Raw genomic sequence first — 20,558 nt, 5'->3', positions numbered from 1 at the left:
ATAGAGTTCCTATACTCTAATAATGAAGTGTCAGAAAAAAAAGTGGAAAAAATAATTCCTTTTGCAATTGCAACAAAATGAATAAAATACCTGGGAATTAATCTAACAAAACATGTGAGAGACCTATATAATATAATCAATAAGACCCTATTAAGAGAAATTGAAGAAGATACAAGGAAATGGAAAGATATTCCGTGTTCTCGTATTGAAAGAATCAACATAGTTAAAATGACCATATTACCTAAAGCACTATATAGATTTAATACAATCTGCATCAAAATCCCATTGGCTTTTTAAAGAAATAGAACAAAAAATCATCAGATTTGTATGGAAGCACTAAAGACACAGAAATGCTAAAGCCATCCTGAGAAAAAAGAACAAGGCTTGGAGGCATCAGTCTGCCCAACTTCAAATTATACTACAAAGCAACAGCAATCAAAACAGCATGGGATTGGCAGAAAAACAGACATATGGACTAGCGGAACAGAATCGAGAGTCCAGAATTAAACTCATGTTTATATGAGTAAATAATTTTCTACAAAAGAGCCAAAAACATACAGTGGAGAAAGGAAAGCCTCTTCAATAAATGGTGCTGTGAAAACTGGAAAGCAACCTGCACAAGAATGAAACTAGACTGTTGTCTATTTCTGCACTCCAAAATTAACTCAAAAGAGGTTAAGGACCTGAATATAAGACCTGAAACTATAAAACGCATAGACGAATACATAGGAACTAAGCTCAAGGACCTTGGAGTTAAAGAGGATTTTATGAATTTGACCTCAAAGGCAAGGGAAGTAAAAGCAAAAATAAATGAATGGGACTACATCAAACTAGAAAGCTTCTGCTCAGCAAATGAAATCGTCAACAAGGTAAAGAGACAGCCATCTGAATGGGAAAATATATTTGCAAGCAATATCTCCGATAAAGGCCTAATATCCAAAATATACAAAGAACTCATATGATTCAGTAACAACAAAAAACAAATAATCCAGGCAACAAATGGGCAGAGGACCTTAACAGATCTTTCTCCCTAGAGGACATACAAATGACCAAGAAGTATTTGAAAAGATGCTCAACATTGCTAGCTATTAGGATAATGCAAATCAAAGATTTGCAAAAGAAGGTCTGGTACATATATACAATGGACTATTACTCAGCCATGAGAACAGATGAAATACTGCCATTTGTGACAACTTGGATGGACCTCGAGATCATCATGCTAAGCAAAATAAGCCAGACAGAAAAAGTTGAGAACCACATTATATCAATTATATGTGGGATATAAATCTAAAAGCAACATATGTACAGAACGAACAAACAGAGACTCATGGACATGGACAAGAGTCTAGTGGTTACCAGAGGGTAAGAGGGAGGGGTATGAGGGAAGGTAGATGTGGTAAAAGGGGTCAAATATGTGATGACAGAAAGAAATCTAACTATGGGAGTTGAACACACAATGCAATATATATATATATATGCCTTAATGTTAAATTATATACCTGAAAGTTAATGGATTTCATTAACCAATATCACTTAAAAATAAATAAATAAATATTTATGTTTAAAATTTAATGAGACTAAATTTATTACATAGGAGTTCAAGAAATAGTAAGTCATCTTCTCTCGAGCAAGTCAGCAAGGACAAGCTATTGGGCTGAGTTGTGTCTCTTCTCAGCTCTCAGTATCACAGCATTTCTGGCACATTGCCCTTCCTGTGTGTGCAGCTTTCCAGGAAAATATAGCTTTTTGAGGGAGGAAACCGTGGTTCTATATAACCACAAGGGATTGAAGACATAGAATAGGAGGATCCGCTGTATTCCAGAAAAGCAATGTTCCTCGGAACCCATCTTTTAAAGGAAATGTTTCCATTCGGTAAGTGGTATGGACTCACTTTGAAGATATAAATCTAGTGTGTTCATTTACATATCTCTAGGCAGGAAAATGTTTGCTATTTGACTCCATGGGAAAAGCCAAACATAAATTGCAAGACAACTTTAAAACTTCTGCTCTCAACTTATTTGAACTGAAAACATTTGATAAACATACAATTCTGTGGGTACAAACAGCCCCAACTCACAGCTGTGATATCATTAAAAGCCACAGCCCTACCACCCCTAGTCTATGTTGTTTTAATGTTGAAAATCTTGATGAATATTTGTTCATTCTCTCAACCGGTTGTTGTGCCCCTTAGTGCACAGATGTAGATGATCAGGGAATGACTACTTGCTCATTCATGTTGAAACTATCTACATGACAGCAAAAATGGCGTTTTGGGATCAGCCAATATGAAGAGGGAAACCAGATCTGTGCAGCAATCCAGTTTAGTAACATGTGTTAGGGAAGCTGTTGGCTTCAGCCAAATTGCTTAATAAGTGTCGCTGAAAGTTAAGCAAAATAATTAGTCTAATTGGGCCAAGGGTGTCTGTATTTTCCTCTGTGTGATGGAGTCCTGCCAGTATGAGAACTGTTGTTTTTATAGGCACTAGAATTTGGAGTCAGTCTCTCAAATATTTTTTAGAGTTCTTACTATATGCTGAATTCAGCTCTGGGATCTCTAAGGCCTCTGAGAGGAGCAGAAGACTAGGAACTGGTCCTAGTTCCTTATCAAAGAACTGTATAAGACTATCACACAAGATAATCAATAAATATTATGAGCCACATGTAATAAATAGCTAGAGTATGTGGGAGAGACATCAAGGACTCATGGGAAACTGGAGATAGAAGGAAGATGTAAGCAATAAACAGAAGGTACTCAATAAATATATCATGAATAGCTGGAAGAGAGAGGAGAAGCAAAGGAGAAAAAATCTCATGGACTAAGTGAGGCTTAGATCCTAAATTTAAAGCAATCGAAAGTCAAAAGAAAACATATACAATCTTTGGTCAAGGGAAGGGCCAAGTGAAGGTCCAAGGCCCTGGGGACTTCTACTGAGTGGAGCACACCTATTTCATGGAATCTGGACACCTGCAACTCATTCTCTCAAGCAATGAAGCACCAAAGAGAAGTAATCTATTCCCGCAAGCCCTAGTGCTCTCTAAGTTACAAGTTGGAGGCAGAAGAGTCCAGTTGGACTCTGGGGCAGGTTCTAGCTCAGAATTGGAATCAGCTTCTGCATCACAGGATTCACTTCCCTCCAGTCCCCATTAAAAAGAGACTACAAGAAGAAGGGCATAGTATTGCTGCACTCTCTAAATCCCGCTCTCACCTCCGGTGAAGCCAGCTCCACAGGATAAATGGAAGAGGAAGCCTCCAATTTGCTACTATCCCTTACCTACTGGCTCCCAGAAGATACATATTCTGAGGGGAGACTCTGCATAAAGTGGCCATAGAGACATAGCCATGAGATAATGCCAGGGGATGTCATAAAAGAAAAGCCAATCCCAATCATTTATTTCCCTACTGGTCCAGTTCTGGGCATTTTGCATATTCTGCACTTGAATAAAATGCAGAAATCCAACGGCCTATTTGTTGATACATGTAACAAAAACAAGATAAGTGAGCCATCTATTCTCCAAATCCACAAATGTATATTAGATCTGGAGAGAAAATGGATCAAATGATTATATCTGTACTCCCATAGCAGAGTGCTAGCACATAGGAAGTGCTCAAGAAAGACCTATGGATTGACACAAAGATTTGAGCCCCCTTCCCTGATACCTGATACTAGATGATTATACACTGTCACACAAGAAGCTGGTAAGTCTAGGGCTTCCACACAAGATTGGGTTCTTCTCTTAAACAAGGTAAAAAAAAAAATATTGCTATAGACAAACAGCCCAGGCTGAAGACTAAATATATATAGCGAAGTGCCAAAAGAAATGACTAAAAAGTGATAGCAGCAAGTTCTAAATATTGTATTTTAAAGGCTGGCAAAATGTCACCATGGAACCATGGTGTAATAAATAGAAATATAAGGTGAAAATAGAGAAACTAAGAGCTTGGGTTGGATGAAATAGGTGAAGGAGATGTCTGCAAACTCCAAACTCCCTACTCATCTCCAGCAAAGCCAGGTCCTCAGAATTAATGAAAAAAGCTGCCTCCAAGTGATCTTGGGAACAGTCATTTTGTAAGAACTAACGGGAGATTCACTCTGAAACGAGATGAGTCTGAAGAAAAGCAATTTACTAGAATGAACTGTATCGAATATTATTAAGTATTTTTCTATCTAATTTCATGTACCTCCTTAATTTTCTTATAATGAGTATGTATGTGTTCTGATGTGGTACTGTCTCCATACTTCAGAATCAGTTTCTCACTCCCAATTAAAGCTCCCCTCAACCCAGAAAACCTAACTCATTTTGGCTAAGATATTGATGATTTCTTATGGTTGCACATGTCCCTGAACCCCAAGCATCTGATTTAGTGCTGCCTGTAACTAAATCCCAGGGAAACTGTGTGACCACTGCCCTTCAAACTTTATCATGCACAGCTCAACACTTGACCCTGAGCATGCTTTCATAAGACAATATGTTTGTTGCTAAGGCCAAAATGCTTGAGTTATGAGGCAGAACCTAAAGGTGATATTTTAAAATGCCCTGTGGACCCACTCACCGGAATCCCATCGATGCCAAGAAAGCCAGGAACTCCCATGGGACCCTAAAAAAAGGAGTATAAAGAGGAATGTAAGAGACAATTCAGTTGAGCTCCATTTGATTCAGTGGGTTTGTTCATGTGATTCACAACCTAGGTTGTTAAGAAACATTTTGTATCTCCGTTTCCACATTGTACCACCTTGCTCCCTACTCCAGTTCCAAGTGATTACTTGCTTCTATCTATGGTCCTGGTCATGTGTGTGTGTTCTGAGACTAGTTCTTGTCTTAGGCAATGTGGTATAAGGTCTAAAATTAAGGCTCAATATCACATGCTGCTTTGATATCTGGGAAAACTGTGAGTGCCTCAAATGGCCTAACCAAGTTCCCCTTTCCACTTTGCTCCTGTAGATAAGGTCTCCTAGGCAAACAATCTTTATAATCAAACAGACCAGATACAATGTCTGTTTATCCCTGAGTAGTGGGTTTCAGTTCCTTGCTGGCTCACTGAACTATTCAAACAAGCCAATCACATCCTCCCTCAGGAATCAAGGGGCATCTCACCTTCTTGACACTACAAAGTCTGCCTCCCATAACCCCTCTGGTTTATTCTGACCCCGTGTGGCCCTCCATAGTATGTGGTGTCCTTCTCCCTTGTGCTGTGAGTATATGTGATCTCTTCTGTCCAGTGTCAGGTGTCATATCTTTGGTGATCCCCAGAATCCTAGAGTGGGAATCCTTCCCTCACCAATGGGGCGAATAAGAGGTGATTAAAATCGGCAGAGAACATAAAGTGAGCTGCTAAACTCAGTCAGTCAGCCACTATGGCACAATCAATTTCCTTTCTTGCATTTTCCCCCTCTATTTGTGGCCCAAATTGCTTCTAAGCATTCTGAGCCCTTGCTTCCCAGTTGTCTTTCTTGAATTCCTGACTTCTACTGTCAGGTTGATTAGATTTCTGACCCATGTCCAGTTCAAACCCACATGACTTCCCACCCTGGTGAGCCCACTTGTCTAGCAAGTAATAATACATACACTTTGTGGCTTGCTTACCATAGCCTCTCCAGAAATGTGCTGATCCATTAGTAGCATATCTCTCAGCCTGCCTCTTATTAAAGCAAGTAGCCTGGCATCACAGTATTCAGGATAAGTATTTTTTCCACAACAGAACCGAGATTTAGAACCTTTCACCTTCATAACTGTGACCTATGAGTCAAAGGACAACCAAGCTTTGGTGTTCTTACCTTATCTCCTTTTGGTCCATATGGTCCCAGAGGGCCTGGGGAGCCCCTTTCTCCTTTCAATCCTGATAAACCACTAGGGCCAACAAATCCTTGAGGACCTGATGGACCTTGAATTCCAATTGATCCTGGTTGGCCCTAAGATGGACAGAAGGAGTGCAATTAGTTAACAGAGGACTTAACATCAACATTTCCCATTTTCCCATGCACAAAGAGAACACTGTCATCACTTCACTAAATAATTTTGGCTTAGAGATCTGTGAAGCATGCCAAAGTTCCAGACACAGATCAGAAAAAGCTATTTTAGGGGCTCTAAACTTATTTGGATAGAACATATTTTACAAGCACATTTAATAAGATTTATGTGCACCAAGATCCTTCAACTTTGTACTTCTTAGGAGATTAGTTATTCAGGTTGGATAATATTGTCCCCTTCCTAGTTAATTCCAGGCCATTTATCAGACTGTCAAAGTAGTGAAAGAACAGAAGAATACTGGAGAGCATCATGACATTTTATAACTCACATCCAAATGGCCAACCATAAGCTTGCAGTGAAGTCCAGAAATGGCTGTGCCTAAAGAAAGTTGCCTCCAGGGTCCAGAAAGGGGAGAACCCCAAAACCCACGGGTCGACCAACCTGTTAGAGCTTATCTCTGGTTGGCAGACCTTAGGACCCCATTACTAGAAACAGATGCTCACAGGGAAAAACCACACAAACATGCATATACACACAATTTTTTTTTTTATTTGCTCCCTCCCTAGCTCTCTCCTTCCCTTTACCCCTGCCAACTGTACAGGTGTTGAAGGGGTAAAATCAAAGGAGCCTTAGAATATCCATTATGTATCAATTATGATAGCAAGAGGGAGCACCCTGAGGGTTTTGAACACTCTGGTTATAAAGTGTCTGTAACAATTAAGTCTGAGAGTTCGGGCTGACATTTTAAAGCTGACCGAGACAGAGAATTAACCCCAGTGGGTGCAACACAGGCAGGCTAGTCTATCATTTAGAACAAATGCCAGCAGGGACTGAATTTTCTTGGCAGAAAAGTGAAAACCATTAGTAATGTCCATTGCCTCTCAGAGAACACAACACCACATCAGGTAGAAAGCCATTTTCATAAATGCTTCCCATCTCCACCTCTCAGCCTCTTTACTGTCTGCAATTTCCTGTAGATCTGTGAAAAACTCTGAGAAAAGCCCATTAAACATGCCCTTTAATATTCACCTTCAAGTTTTACTTTTTAAAAGGTGGAAAACAGGAGAGATGCTTTACGCAGTGGCTAGAGTCATATCTTGGAGATGCAAGTGATCACCAGCTGTACAGGGCCATTAAAGTACAATTTCCAGTGTCAGTCAGGCCCATGAAGACCTAGGACTCTTGCAGAAAAGGAAAAGATGCTCTTTCCAAAGAGATGCAATTCTCTGGGTGGGGAGGTACCACCTACCACTCAACCTTTTTCGACTCCCAACATGCATACAGATTACAAAGGATGCTAGGCTACAGATTATTTCATGAGCATATTTCTGAAAATGATGGGGTGAAAGTTGACCTTTTACTTTTTATGCTCTTATTCCTGTTGTTGGAATTTTGTTTTTAATGACTCTGTTATTTATTACGCTGGTGAATTTTTACATATACATGTATGTGAAACAAGAAAAAAGAGCAATACTTTTTAAAAGTTGTGCTAGGGTGCTGTTGAGAATTAACAGAGAAGTCTAAAATGTGGGCCTAGCTTTCAAGAGTAATGTACATAAAACCACAGCAAACAGTATAAGTCCGGAACACAGCATAAGTGGCGCAGGGACATAAAGGAAGGATTGGCCGTGGTGAGTTTATGGAATGCTTACATTCTGTCCATGGCTGGGGAGGGTGATGGGACACACTGCAAAAGCTAAGTGGATCCCAACTGAAGTGGGCCTGGGAAGCAAGGCAGGAAAGTTGAAGACTTGATGTGGTAGGAAATAGGGAACTCTTAGAGGTTTGGGGACAGGGGAGGAATGGGAGGAAGGCAGTGTTTCAGGGCTGAAACTCATCAACCAGCATTCAGGAGAACATGTGTGTGTGTCACCACGAAGCCAGGGCAGCCTGCCTGAAGCTGGAACAAGAGAGACCAATAAGAACCAGCTGTTGAGGAAAGAGGAGACTGCTTGGTGGGAGGATGGGAGGCAGGATAGGCTTGCCAAGGCCATGTTATTACTAGCAGAGAGGATGCAGTCAGGGCACTGAATACCTGATCCTAATCTGAGCCCTGTTCAAAGTTTTCCTGCATTAAGGAAGGAGAGATGAAGAGCATGATAAACCATTGAACAGCTACTGAGAGAGCAGATTGTGGTGTGACTCAATTCCCATCTTGCTCACACCACTAGAGCCTGAGCATTGCCTGGCATGGGCCCATAGGCTGGCATACTCCAGCTTGGGCCTCTTGCCTTTGTGAGCACATGCTCAGCAAGAGTAGGCAAGAAGACTAAGGAGTAAGGCAATTCTAGGGCTGGAATTAACAGAAAATCTGATTGTATCCAGAAAAGGCAGGGTTCCATGGCCTGCTCCCGTTCTCTTGGCAGGGTGGGCATGTTGAATTTGCCACAGTCACATAGCCAACTCCTCTGTTCCAGCCAGAGAGATTAAAGTAAGTCTCTCAAAAAACTCATGAATTCCTTGTGTTCTAATTCTTTTTACAAAAAGCCATTTGAAATGACACCCCTCAAAGGAACATGTATTTCTGGCCTGGCCCCAGCTAGAAATTGCTCAGAGTGACCTAAGGGCCAGAATCAGGGCCTGTGGGATGTTTCAAGGCCTCTGAGGCACTGCTCAGAACCACCTACTCAGCGTGGTGTCAGGCCTTTCTGGAGTCTGCAGTCATAGGATATAAGACAAGGGGCCTTCCCACCCAATTGAGGTCCTTTCATATAGTGGTACAGAGCACTGCAAACAAATGAAGATGGCAAAATTAAAAAAAAGAGACATTTCTTTTGTCATTTGTTTTGTCAGCCATCTCTAGATATGCGTAGGCTATGCTTATAGCTGTATGATCTTTTTCCGTCGTTTCCAATGCACAGGGTTTATGTCGCAGTGACCAATGGACTGCTGAAACCTAACTACTTTTGGGGTGGGGTTTTCTCCAAAGAAGCTATCGGAGGCACTTTTCATAATAGCCAGCAGAGGCCAGTGTGAGAATATAATGGCTACACATAAGCAGGTGAGTGGGTGGGCCTCTTTCAATACAAAGAAAAAGAAACCAGACCTGTGTCAGAGAGTCGCAGAATGTTCAAATAAGAAGAGCCCTTAGAGACCATTCCATTTTATACATGATGGAAATAGGAAGCCAAGAGAAGGGGAAGGACGTGTTTAGGTCACATAGCTACTGAGGACGTTGCAAGGTTCAAACCAGACCACTTGTTGCCAGTGTGTGACTCTCTCTTTTTGCCAGTGGCAGATGTCCTAGGAGGTCTTTGAGGCTGTCCCCCTAACCCCAGGTCCACCCCTGGGACTGTCCTCATCAGTAGGCTGAAGCAGCCAGATGCTCACACATTATTTCTCTCTTCCTAACTCTGACCATTTCACAGAGCAATCTGAAACACCATCACTTTTTTGACTGCTAGCAGAATTTCAATGTGCTTGGATGAATGCCTTAGCCTGATACTTGTCATTTATTTTGGCAAATAGACCCAAACAGGGCAGAAGGGACTTCTCCAAGTCTTTCCAACATGGTCTCCTGCCTCCATCTGCTCGGGATTTTAAATATGCACATCAGGGTCTATTTCTCAACAGAATGAGCTGAGACTGGTGCCTAATGCCAGGAATTGCAGGTTCACAACTGCACCCTAGTCTGGCTGTCTTCTGCTGACCACAGTGTGTTGGGGTCAGTATGTAGTTTAAAGTATTATATTCGACCACATCCATAGCTCCAGACCCAGATAACTGGGGTAACAAATCCAGAAATAGGTCTGCATATAAAGTAGTACACACATGCAGAAATAGCATCTAAGAAACTGAAAAGAACATGCCTCAAACTAAGTAGGACTGTAAAACTGAGAGGGGGTTGTTTTTTCACTATGAGGCCCTTTCCTGCCTTTTTATCCCTACCTCAAGGTTCCAGTGTTCTTCCCTATAAAATTAAAATTTGTTCCTAAGGAAAAATTTGAAACTCATTCCCACTGAGGCATAAATGTCTGACAACAACTTAGAGCTTTACTTCTCCCCAGGGGGATTTGTATTTTAATGGAGAGCAAATCATTAAGCTAGGAGATGCAAATGCTGTTTATGAAGCATAAAAGGGACAAGGGGTGTGCACAGGTTTTCCTAAGGATACAGCTATATTGCAGGATGTGGTGCACTGCTGTTAGGTGGTATCATGGTGCAGGCTCTGGAGTCAGACAGACCTGGAGTCAGACAGACTTGGAGTCAAATCTCATTACAGCCATTTAATAGCTATGTGACCTTGGGCAAGTGACTTAACCACTCAGAATCTCTAGGGCTGGGAGCTTTGGTGTAGAGTTATTGTGAGCATTGAAGTGAGTTAATGAACACTTGACAGATAGCATAAAATATCAATTCCTTTTCTCCTTTAGGTATCATTTATGATAAAATGGTGAAGTTATGCTTGGGTGCTTAATGCTCCTTTTAAGTGGGATATGCAGAGACATTATTGAGGAACCGTCTTTAGGGCAGAGATGTGGGTCTAGAAATGAGCGCTATCTGTCTCTCTATTCTCCTCAAGAGACCTCATCTATGTGTTAATGATTCCAAAATCTGAACCTGCAGCCCAGATTTCTCTTCTCAGCATACCAGGTCTTACAGCAAATGGCTTACTGGACCTCTCCACCTGGATATTCCAACTCAAAGTCAAAATGACCAAAGCTGAACTCATCATCTTCTCCCCAACCCCGTTCCCCAAAGCAGCTTCTTCCTCCTGAGTTAAAGGAACTCAGTAAATGGCAGTCCATCCATGAAGTTGACCAAGCCAGAAATCCAAGGGTCCTCCATGACCTCTGTCTTTCTTTCACCTTCATATTCAATCTAGCAGCAAGAACTATCAATTCCACCTCCAAAATATAACTCAAACCTGTCCATTTATCTCTATCCCTATGGTCTTAGTTCATGGTCTTCCTCATTTCTCCTCTAGAGTATTGCCAGTCTCCCATTTGGTCTGCCATCTTCCAGTCTTGCTTTACTCTCTCTTAGCATTCTGACCCAGGGCCTTTGTACATACATGTCTCTGCTCTTCTGGATAGCTTCTGTTTATCATTCAGGCTCCAATCAAGATACCTACTCCTCTAGGGAGCCAGAGAGCCTTTCATAATTACCCCTACCCCAGAGTATGGGCTATGTTTCCTGTTTGTATCCATACCCTCGAAACAGATTGAGCTCCTTGAAGACAAGGCCCATGTCTTACTCCCCACTGAATTATCCGTGCTACCTATAATGCTTAGTACACAGTGGATGCTCAGTACATGTTTGCTGAATGAATGGAGAAATTAATGCATGAATACATACACTGAAAAGCCCGTCTTTCAATATTGTTTTTGAAAGACTAGAAAGCTGCATGAGAGTACAATCAAGAACATTCTGATCACAGAACCATGGAAAAGAGAGCTCTATAAGACAGGAAATCATTTAGTTCAGGTTAGAGAAGCTGAAGTACAGAAAGGGAAAGGGACTTACCCAAGTTCATACAGTATCAACTCTAGACATATCAGAAGAGTAATGGAGTGGATGGGGCAGAAAGACCAGAGACAGGGAACACAGTGAGGAGGCTGTGATCTCTGGAAAGAGAAATAACAATGACCTGGACTTGGTTCATGGCAGTGGAGACAGGGAGAAGATGGATCTGAGAGATATCTCAGAGGCTAAAACTGACAAGACTTGGTACTGTATTGAAACTGATGGATAAAGTAAAGTGTGGTATGAAGGATGACTCCCAGGTTTCTTGATTGGGTAACTGAGTGGATCTCTTGACTGACATGAGGAAGCCTACAGGAAAGAGTCTTAGGTCGAAGATGAAGGGTTCTCCTTTAAAGAGATGTCTGGGGGCCATTTAGGGTATGTTCAGCACCTGTTTCTCTCACTAGACTGGAAGGTCTGAGAGGTCAGGTAGCTCAGTTAACTTTGTTCACCACAGTATCTCTGGAGATGCAGTGTCTAATGTGTTGTAGACAGACAAAACATAATTGTAGGGTAAAGTATAACTGTGGAATGAATGAAAATACAGAATCAAATGTATACTTGGGCATCTTCGAGAAGGATATTTTCAAGTCTCATTAGCTTAATGAGATTAAAAAACTTTGTTGCCATCCTGACAAACCCCTTGTGGAAAAGGGAAAGGGGAGCAGAGATCCCTGACCTCTAGCCTAGGAATTAGGTAGCTTAAATTTTACAATTTTCCAACTGGAATTCCCATCTTAGCTATGGGGCCAGAGTAGAGTGGATGCAAGAGTTTAACAGACTCTGGCGTAAGTAGCTGGGGATCTCCCTCCTAGCCATGAAATACATGGTAAGAAAGAAACTAATGATGACAGAATACTTAAGAAACTTCAAAACACTTTTCCTTTTGCCCTTCCTTTAGAGCACCAATCTCCAATTTTTTGGCACCAGGGACCAGTGTTCCTATGAGAATCTAATGCTTGATGATCTGAGGTGGAGCTGAGGTTGCGATGCTAGCGCTGGGGAGCGGCTGCAAATACAGATGAAGTTTTGCTCACTAGCCCACCGCTCACCTCCTGCTGTGTGGCCTGGTTCCTAACAGGCCACAGCCTGTACCAGTCTGCAGCCTGGGAGTTGGGGACCCCTGCCGTGGAGGACATGGCAGGGAGTTAATTGTTAGGAAAGTGTGAAGGGCTGCCAAGCCGCCCTGGGAGTTCCACGGACACTAGAGAACATGTCTGTGCGAAGCTTCCCCAAACAGTATTTGGAAGCTCAGGTGCAGGAGCGAGCAAAACAGACGGTGGGATTTTCCAGAGTTGGGCACTAGCACATACATCAGAAGTACTGGGGGTGAGGACTTGGGTGAGGGAGAGGGATAGATTCAATAGAAGGACATGAGAACATTGTTGACATAGTTGATGTTGGGGTCCTGGCTAGAGAAAGCCAGAGGAGAGCTAGCAATTCCCGATAAACAAATAATTTACTAGAAAATTTGACTTTGCTCAAAGTGTGAAGTCTGACCAGTTATAGATATGAATTATATGCAGCATTTAGTACTTGAGTCAATTCTGTAAAGACAAATCTTGAGCCAGAGAGAGCAACCTGGAAATCCACACATGGAGAAAATCCACCAGACTGTTAACAAGGTCAGGCTACATCTACCTCAGACTAAAAGACCTTGTAGCTGGGTCTAGCATCCAGCTCAAAGGGAGATGGTTTAGGCTGATGCCAACTCCCTGGGCAGAGTCAATGACATGTGTGGGGAGGGAAGCAGGTAGCTCACATGTTCACAGTTTGTCGAAAACTCACGTTTTGTCAGTTCTTGGTCCTCTGTACCTTCTCCACTTCCATAGTGTCATTTACACTGTTGCTATATCTTACTTGACTTAATTGTTCTCTTAGAGATAGTAACAGTGAAAGCAGTTTAAACAACTTAAAACAATTATCTGGCTCCTAGAGAAAGCAGGAAACTATTCCAAGAGGAATCCAGGTGAGAAGGTGGAGAGGGAGGGAGTAGCAGCTGGAAAAGGAAGCAAAATGAGCCAAACACTAGGACCTGGGAGAGAAAAAGAGATGAAAGGGGAGTTGGCCAGTCCAGCCAGGGGCCTGGTTTGTGAGGTTAACTGGGCAAGAGGCCCCATGCCCCGCTTGTCTCCATTGATCACCACTTTTTTAATTCTCTGCTTTCATGAGGATTTTAAAAGCTTCTAGATCTGGGGCTGGCAATCTTTCAGAAAACATTAACGAATAATTCTGTAGAGATAAAGTTCCCAATGAAGCCTGCCATTGCCAAGAGTAGCAACTATTGACCCCTAAAGCTGACTGGTGAACAAACATTCAAGTACTTTCCCCTTCAAGACTTTGAGTGCTTCAGGTCCTTTGGCCCTAACATCTAGCAGCTTATTGCTCCTCTTGACTTGTTGACTGACAAAGAGGGATTTCTTTATTTGTCCAGTTTCAACCAGTCTCCAGAACTCAGGAGAAGGAAAAACTAAGTGAGGAGAGAGTGATGGGGTGGAGGGGAAGGAAGTGCTAGTAAGTCCATCTGGAAGAGGGAAGATCTCCCAAGAGCAACATGAAAGAGTTTGATTAGGGGAAAGCTGTAAATCAAGGTACAGCAAGGCTAGCTTTCAATGAACCTTGCCAGGTAGGCTGCTCCAGGGCTCAGAGGAATTCTCCTAACCCTTGAGACCTTAGTCTAGTAACTCTTATTCTACTTTCTCATAACTTCTTGGCTGATTGTTTTCCCTTGGTCTTGAAAACATACTCTGGTCTTCCTAATACTAAAAAATAAAACAAACATCAGTCCTCTGACCCCCTGACTACTATTCCCCACAACTGACCACCACATCTCTCCACTACCCTTCCAGAGCAAACTTCTTGATATTATAGTCAACACTCACTGCCTCGACTTCCTCTGCTACCACTTTCCCCAACCCCTGGCAATCTGGACCTAACTACTCCTCTCTCTTGGAAGTGCTCTCCAGAAAGTAACCAGTGAATTCTGCTAAATTCCAGTCCCACAGACCTTTGCATCATTCATCATTGCTGAATACTCTTTACCTTTCTGAAAACCCCTCCTTAGCCTTCATTGCAATATACTATGGGTTCTTCAGTCTTTTATCCTCTCATAGGCCTCTTCACTGGCCTCTTCCATTCTGCCCAAAGGGTCTTGCCCCTCTCTTGATTTCATCCACCTTCTGTAGCTCTCCCACTTCCCCTATGAAAAATGAGACACCACTATAACTTATTTCTCAGGTTCTGCCAATTTCCTTAGGCCATTACTGGTCCCTAGGGACCAACAACAGAAACTTAGCTAAGTCCCTCAATAGCCATCACCTGGATAATTAAAACAGCCTCTGGGGGTTATCCCTATGTCCAGTCAAACATTGCTGCAATCTGTCTAACATTCTGGACAGTAATCTTCCCAGATCTGATCCTATTGCCCCTCTGCTCAAAACTGTAAATCACGCTCTATTACTTTCTAAATAAAACCCGTACTCCTTAACCGAGCATTGAAAGCCCTTTACCATTCAGCAACCACCTGTCTTTGCAGGCTTATTTTCCACTAAACAACCCTATCTGCCCTAGACTTCAGGCATAATGGTCTCCTTGCTGACACTTAAATTCATCCTGTATTCTCTTACCAGCTGGCTTCCAACCAAATGGTTTCCAGGCATACAATATTTTCTTAGTTTCAGATGTACAACATAGTAATTAGACATTTACATAACTAATGAAGTGATCACTGACCTAGTCTAGTATTCATCTGACACCATACATAGTTATTAAAATATTATTGACTTTATTCTCTTATCTGACTTTTTATTTTTTGTCAATTTGATGAGTATAATGTGGTATCTCACTGTTATTTTAATTTGCATTAGTCTGAACACTAGTAAGATTGATTATTTCTTCATATGCTTGTAACCAAATCCAGTCCCCTTCTGGGAGTTGTCCATTCTGTGAATATACTTGCCCATTTTTTCTATTGTATTTTCTTCCTTTTCCTCATCAATTTACCAGAGTTCCTTGGACATTCTAGGTACCACTGCCTTCTCAGTTTTAGACACTGCAAATATCTTCTAGTCTATCATCTGTCTGTTAACTTTGTCTATGGCGTCCTTCACTGAATTGAAATCCTTAAGCTTGATGTAGTAAAATTCATGAAGCCTTACACCATTTTGAATTACGAAGAAATTCTTCTACATTTTTAGTTTTACCTTTTGTATTTAGGCTTTTAATTTATCTGGAGGTCACCTTTTAATGTGATATGTGGTAGCTGTCAAACTTTATTTTTCTTCATATAGCTGCTTCTCAGTTTTTTTCCATGTCATAGCACAGAGAGAATATGATAGTATGTTCTCAACTTAATGTGGTAATCTGATGCAGCTGCTCATAGCCAGAGATGGTGGCCACCAGCTTAGGAGGTCTGGACTCTTTGGGTTCCTCCTGACCATCCTAAGGTTCAAGAGCATCAAGAGCTCTGCACCTCTATAATCCATTTGTGGTTTGCAGTGTGATAGACTGATTGAGAAGCTCTGTCACATAGTGATCTACTCTTTCTAATACTAAACAACCCATTATTCTCTTGCTGTGAGATTGCATTGATCTTATCATGTTTCTGAGCTCTATATTCCATTACATTGGTTTATTTGCCTTTTACTATGCCAGTCTTACAGTTGATGATGATAATGATAATGATGACAATGATGATAACATCTTTGCAGCATGTCTCTAACTGTAGAAGGGCAAGTCTCTTTCTGTTCTTTTTAAAAATTGATTTAGATATTCATAGGCATTTATTCTTCTTATACATTTTAGAATACGTTTTTCAAGTTCCTGAAAATAGCCTGCTGGTATTTTCATTGGAATGACATTGGATGAATAGATTTGGGGGAAATTGACATCTTTACAATGATAAGCCATCCCATGCACAAACATGATATATTTCACCATTTATTTAGTTATTTTATGTCTATTAGTAGAATTCAAAAATTTTATCTGTAAAATGTCCAATATACTTTTTGTTAGATGAATTATTAACAAAAAAGATGTTAAGTTTTTTTTTTCCTTTTTGTTGTTACTTTGGTAAGTTTATGTACAGAACTTTGTACTTCCATTATTATATTCAGAGTGTGCACTGAATTAGAATTCTATGTCAAAGGGCCTGTTTCCCTAATCGAGCTTGTAGCATCTAGAGACAGGCTTTTGGTTTACTTTCTTTCCACTACTATACTTTGCCAAAATATGTGCTCACTTAATATCAGTTGAACTTAATTAAGGAGACTTAATTACCATCCGTGTAAATTTCTGACAAAAGTGCCATGGGATTCTTATTTAAAAATAAATGGCCATGTTACTTCAAATTAGACATTGGAGGAAAGAGAGGGAAGAAGGAAAAAGAGATTACTAACTAATGTACAATTTTGACTTTTGAACCATGTCAATGTTTTAAATATCTCCTAAATTATGTTAAATTATGAAAGATGGAGGAGGAAGGATCTCTGAAAGTGAATAGAAACAAACAAATGGAGTTAATTATAGTGGGTAATAACTGAGAGGGGACAATGGAAGATTTCTGGGGTGATGATAATATTCTATATTGTAATCTGGTTGTTGATTACATGGGTGCGTTAACTTTGAAAAAATTCTTTGTGCTGTACATTTATAATTGGGGCATGTTGTATATATAACATAGAATATAGAATTTGAGAGTAAAAATAAAAAATGAGACTTGTACGACATTTATAAGTAACATAAATGTATAAAAACACTTATAATACATGCACATAATAATAATATCGAGAGTTTACTATATGTCAGGCCTGTGCTAAGCACCTCATAAAGATGGTCTCATTTAATGCTCAGAAAAGTCTTATAAAGGAGGTACTATTATTATCCACACTTTTTACACAAGGAAAATGAGGCAAAGAGGTTAAATTACTACTCACAGTCATACAGTTGGGAAGTAGGAAAAGCACTATTCAAAAACAAGCTTCTGCACTCTTAAGCACTATGCCAACTGACATTCAGTAAATAGTACTGTTACAATTCATTGTAAGGTAGCTCTCTCTCTCTGTCTCTCTGTCTCTCTGTCTCTCTCTCTTTTTCTCTCTCTCTATCTATCTCTACATATAAAATAGTTTAGAACCTTGAAAGAAAAGCGCCATCTGGTCAAGTCATTTTCAAAGTATCATATCATGGTGAGGGTGCTCTGTTGTACTTTAACTGCCATCATTTCTAAGGGGCTCATTGTAGACGCTCTGAAGAAAAGGATTCTAGCTCTTGTTTTCTGTCAGATTGTTCTACTGCTCCTTCCTACTTCCTTTCTAAAATGATGAGTCATAATGGAATCAACTTTCCTCTTTTTTAATAAACTTTTTATTTCGGAATAATTTTAGATTTACCGTATACTCCGCACCTCATCACCTGGTTTCCGCTAATGTTAACATATTACATAACTATTGTACATTAAAACTAAGAAATTAAAATTGCTATGATACTATTAACAAAAATCCACACTTTATTCAGATTTCATCAGTTTTTATACTAATGCCCTTTTTCTGTTTTAAACCAGGGTATATCATCACATTTAGTAAAGTGCATTAAATTGTGATAAAAATGCATAACATAAAATTTACCACTTTAACTGATTTTAAGTGTACAATTCTGTGGCATTAAACACATTTATGTTGTTGTGCAACCATCATGACCATCCATCTCCAAAACTTTTTCATCTTCCCCAAATGAAACTAGTAAATGCACTATTACAATAAAGAAAACCTGTAGTCCAGAGAGCCATAGAAAAACACTTACCACTATGCAATTAACAACTACATTGTAACAAGTCCAAAGAGGTTGATTTATATGGAAACAACGAAAACAGCTAAGTATGAACAGCATGAGCAGTCCTTATAGGAAACATCTAGATTGGGTTAGTGGTAAACTTTTAATAAACAAAATACTTGGGCAATAAAAGGCTAAGCAATCCATTTGAGTGAAATCCTTAGCCTGACCAAGAAGCTGCAAATGGTTTGAGAGAAGATAATTCTGTGAAACCAATCCAAAAGCAAATAAATCACCAGGAAGAAAAAGGGGACTGTACCCTAGTTTTCAGAAGAGAACTTAAAACCAGTCACTTCACTCATTGCCTGGCAGTAACCCAACAATGTGCATGGCACCCAAGTAAGTGATCAGACCCCAGCACACCACCTCCTGTACTCTGTATCATCAAGCAATTGTCAGACGACTTCACAGTCAAACACCTGGCATTGGAAATAATCCTATAGTATGTAAAGAGTTCATATGGTTATTGTTGCAAGTATTTGACTATATAAAGAAGGAGGGAGATTCTCTAGAGTAGAAACATGTAAGATGCTCTTAAATTGGTGCTTCTCAAAATGTAATGTGCATATGAATCACCTGGGGATCCTATTAAAATGCAGGTTCTTCAGGTTCTTATTCAGTAATTCAGAGGTGAGACTCAAGACTTTGCATTTCTCATTAGCTTGGAGGTGATATTGATGCTGCTAATCTGTGAGTTGCAGTTCAAGTAGCAAAGCTCTAAATTAGTAGCTCTTGACTTGGCTGCATATCAGAATCCACCTGAGGAACTTTAACAGCTATTGTTGTCTGGGTCCTATTCGCAGAGAGTCTGGTTTAAATAACTGATTTAGGGTGTTCAATGGACTGAATTGTGTTCCTCTAAAATTCATATGTTGAAGCCCCTACCCCCACCATGTGACTGTATTAGGGAAAAGGTGTTTGAGGAGGTGACTAAGGTTAAATGAGGTCATAAGATAGAGCCCTAATTGCAAACAACTGGTGCCCCTATAAGACAAAGAGATGCCAGAATTCTCTCTCCACCATGTGAGGACACAGCGAGAAGGTAGCCATTTGCAAGCCAGGAAGAGAGTTCTCTCCAGAGCCCTACCATGCCGAGGCCCTGATTATGGATTTCTGGCCAATAAATTTCTGTTGGTTAAGCCACCTAGTCTATGATATTTTATTATGATAGCTCAAGCTAAGACAGAGTGTGGCCTGGACATTGATTTTTAATAGAGCTCCCCAGTTGATTCTAATGTGCAGTTGAGGCTGAGAAATTTGCTCTAGATAGTAGCTGAAGTAAATGCAACATCAAAGTTGCATCACTCTTGCACCCATGTAAACACAAAAGCCCATTCTCCATATGCTTGGAGAAACATCAACCCACATCACTAGTTCATTAGAGAATAGACAAGAGCCCCTCTCCTGCTCAAACAACTTAGTCATATCCATCAAAGGCATGAGCACTCTACCCCCAAATTGGGGCAGCTTACATGACACTTAATAAAATGACAGCTGTCATGTTTTCTCTTTTATTTCTCTTTAGGAGGTAGGCTGTGGAAAATTTTATAATTTGTATTTTCTGTTTGTGGACTTGTCTAAGACGTACAATCCTCTTATCTGAGTGGGCATATGGGAAGTCCTGTGAAGAATGAGCTCTTCAGAGATGTTCATCAACATATTTTGCTTCTTTCACAGGAAAATTAAAGGAGAACTATCAAACACTGTTCTCTGATTATACCAAGCAAGGCCACATTGCTGTAATGTGTTATTTAGTGTTCACGCTAAGCAGTATTCTCTGAGTGTTTAGAATCAACATTGAGTTTGGTCAGAAAAGAATAGACTCGAAAGAGTTTTACAGCAAAATCAAAGGACTAAGGGAGATGAATCAAAGTCTTTTGCTGGTTATCTACTGTGCATTAGTGGCCACCAATCATAAAAAATACATGCAACTGTGAGCTGTTTGCTTAGGCTCTGCTTTTCTTTGGGCTGATCAGTAATGCCACAATTCTCTAAGTCCTAGGGCACCTGGAAACACATCTAAGCATTTGATCTGCTGACTGGCATGGCTGTTGACCAGCTGACCTACAAGACAGCCCCTAATTATGGTACTTCGATGGGATTGTTGGGAGAGTTAAATGAGAATCTTCAATGGGGAAAGGGCTTTGAAAAAGGATTCAATACTAGGTTAATATGATCACAGCATGGTGATTAGTTCATGAAAACAATTGAGTGTGCCGAAATGATTGGGGTGAGTAAATTGTAGGCTGGTTCAACTGTCCTAACCACCACTCCTTTCCCACATGCAGATAATCAAG

At 40.5% G+C, this 20,558-nt stretch overlaps 1 protein-coding gene across 1 annotated transcript in view; it reads right to left on the bottom strand.

The window, feature by feature from the left end:
• COL4A6 (collagen type IV alpha 6 chain) overlaps positions 1-20,558 on the bottom strand; it is a 312,034-nt gene that overhangs the window by 73,818 nt on the left and 217,658 nt on the right. Inside the window, exons 4-5 of the mRNA XM_015591655.2 lie at positions 5,775-5,909; positions 4,553-4,597 (exon numbers count right to left, since the gene is read on the bottom strand). Coding sequence (XP_015447141.1) covers positions 4,553-4,597; positions 5,775-5,909 — 180 coding nt within the window. The remainder of the gene's footprint in view (positions 1-4,552; positions 4,598-5,774; positions 5,910-20,558) is intronic.

Source organism: Pteropus alecto, unplaced genomic scaffold (genome assembly GCF_000325575.1).
Source record: "Pteropus alecto unplaced genomic scaffold, ASM32557v1 scaffold246, whole genome shotgun sequence".
Lineage (NCBI taxonomy): Eukaryota > Metazoa > Chordata > Mammalia > Chiroptera > Pteropodidae > Pteropus > Pteropus alecto.
This window is presented reverse-complemented; position numbering and strand designations above follow the sequence as displayed.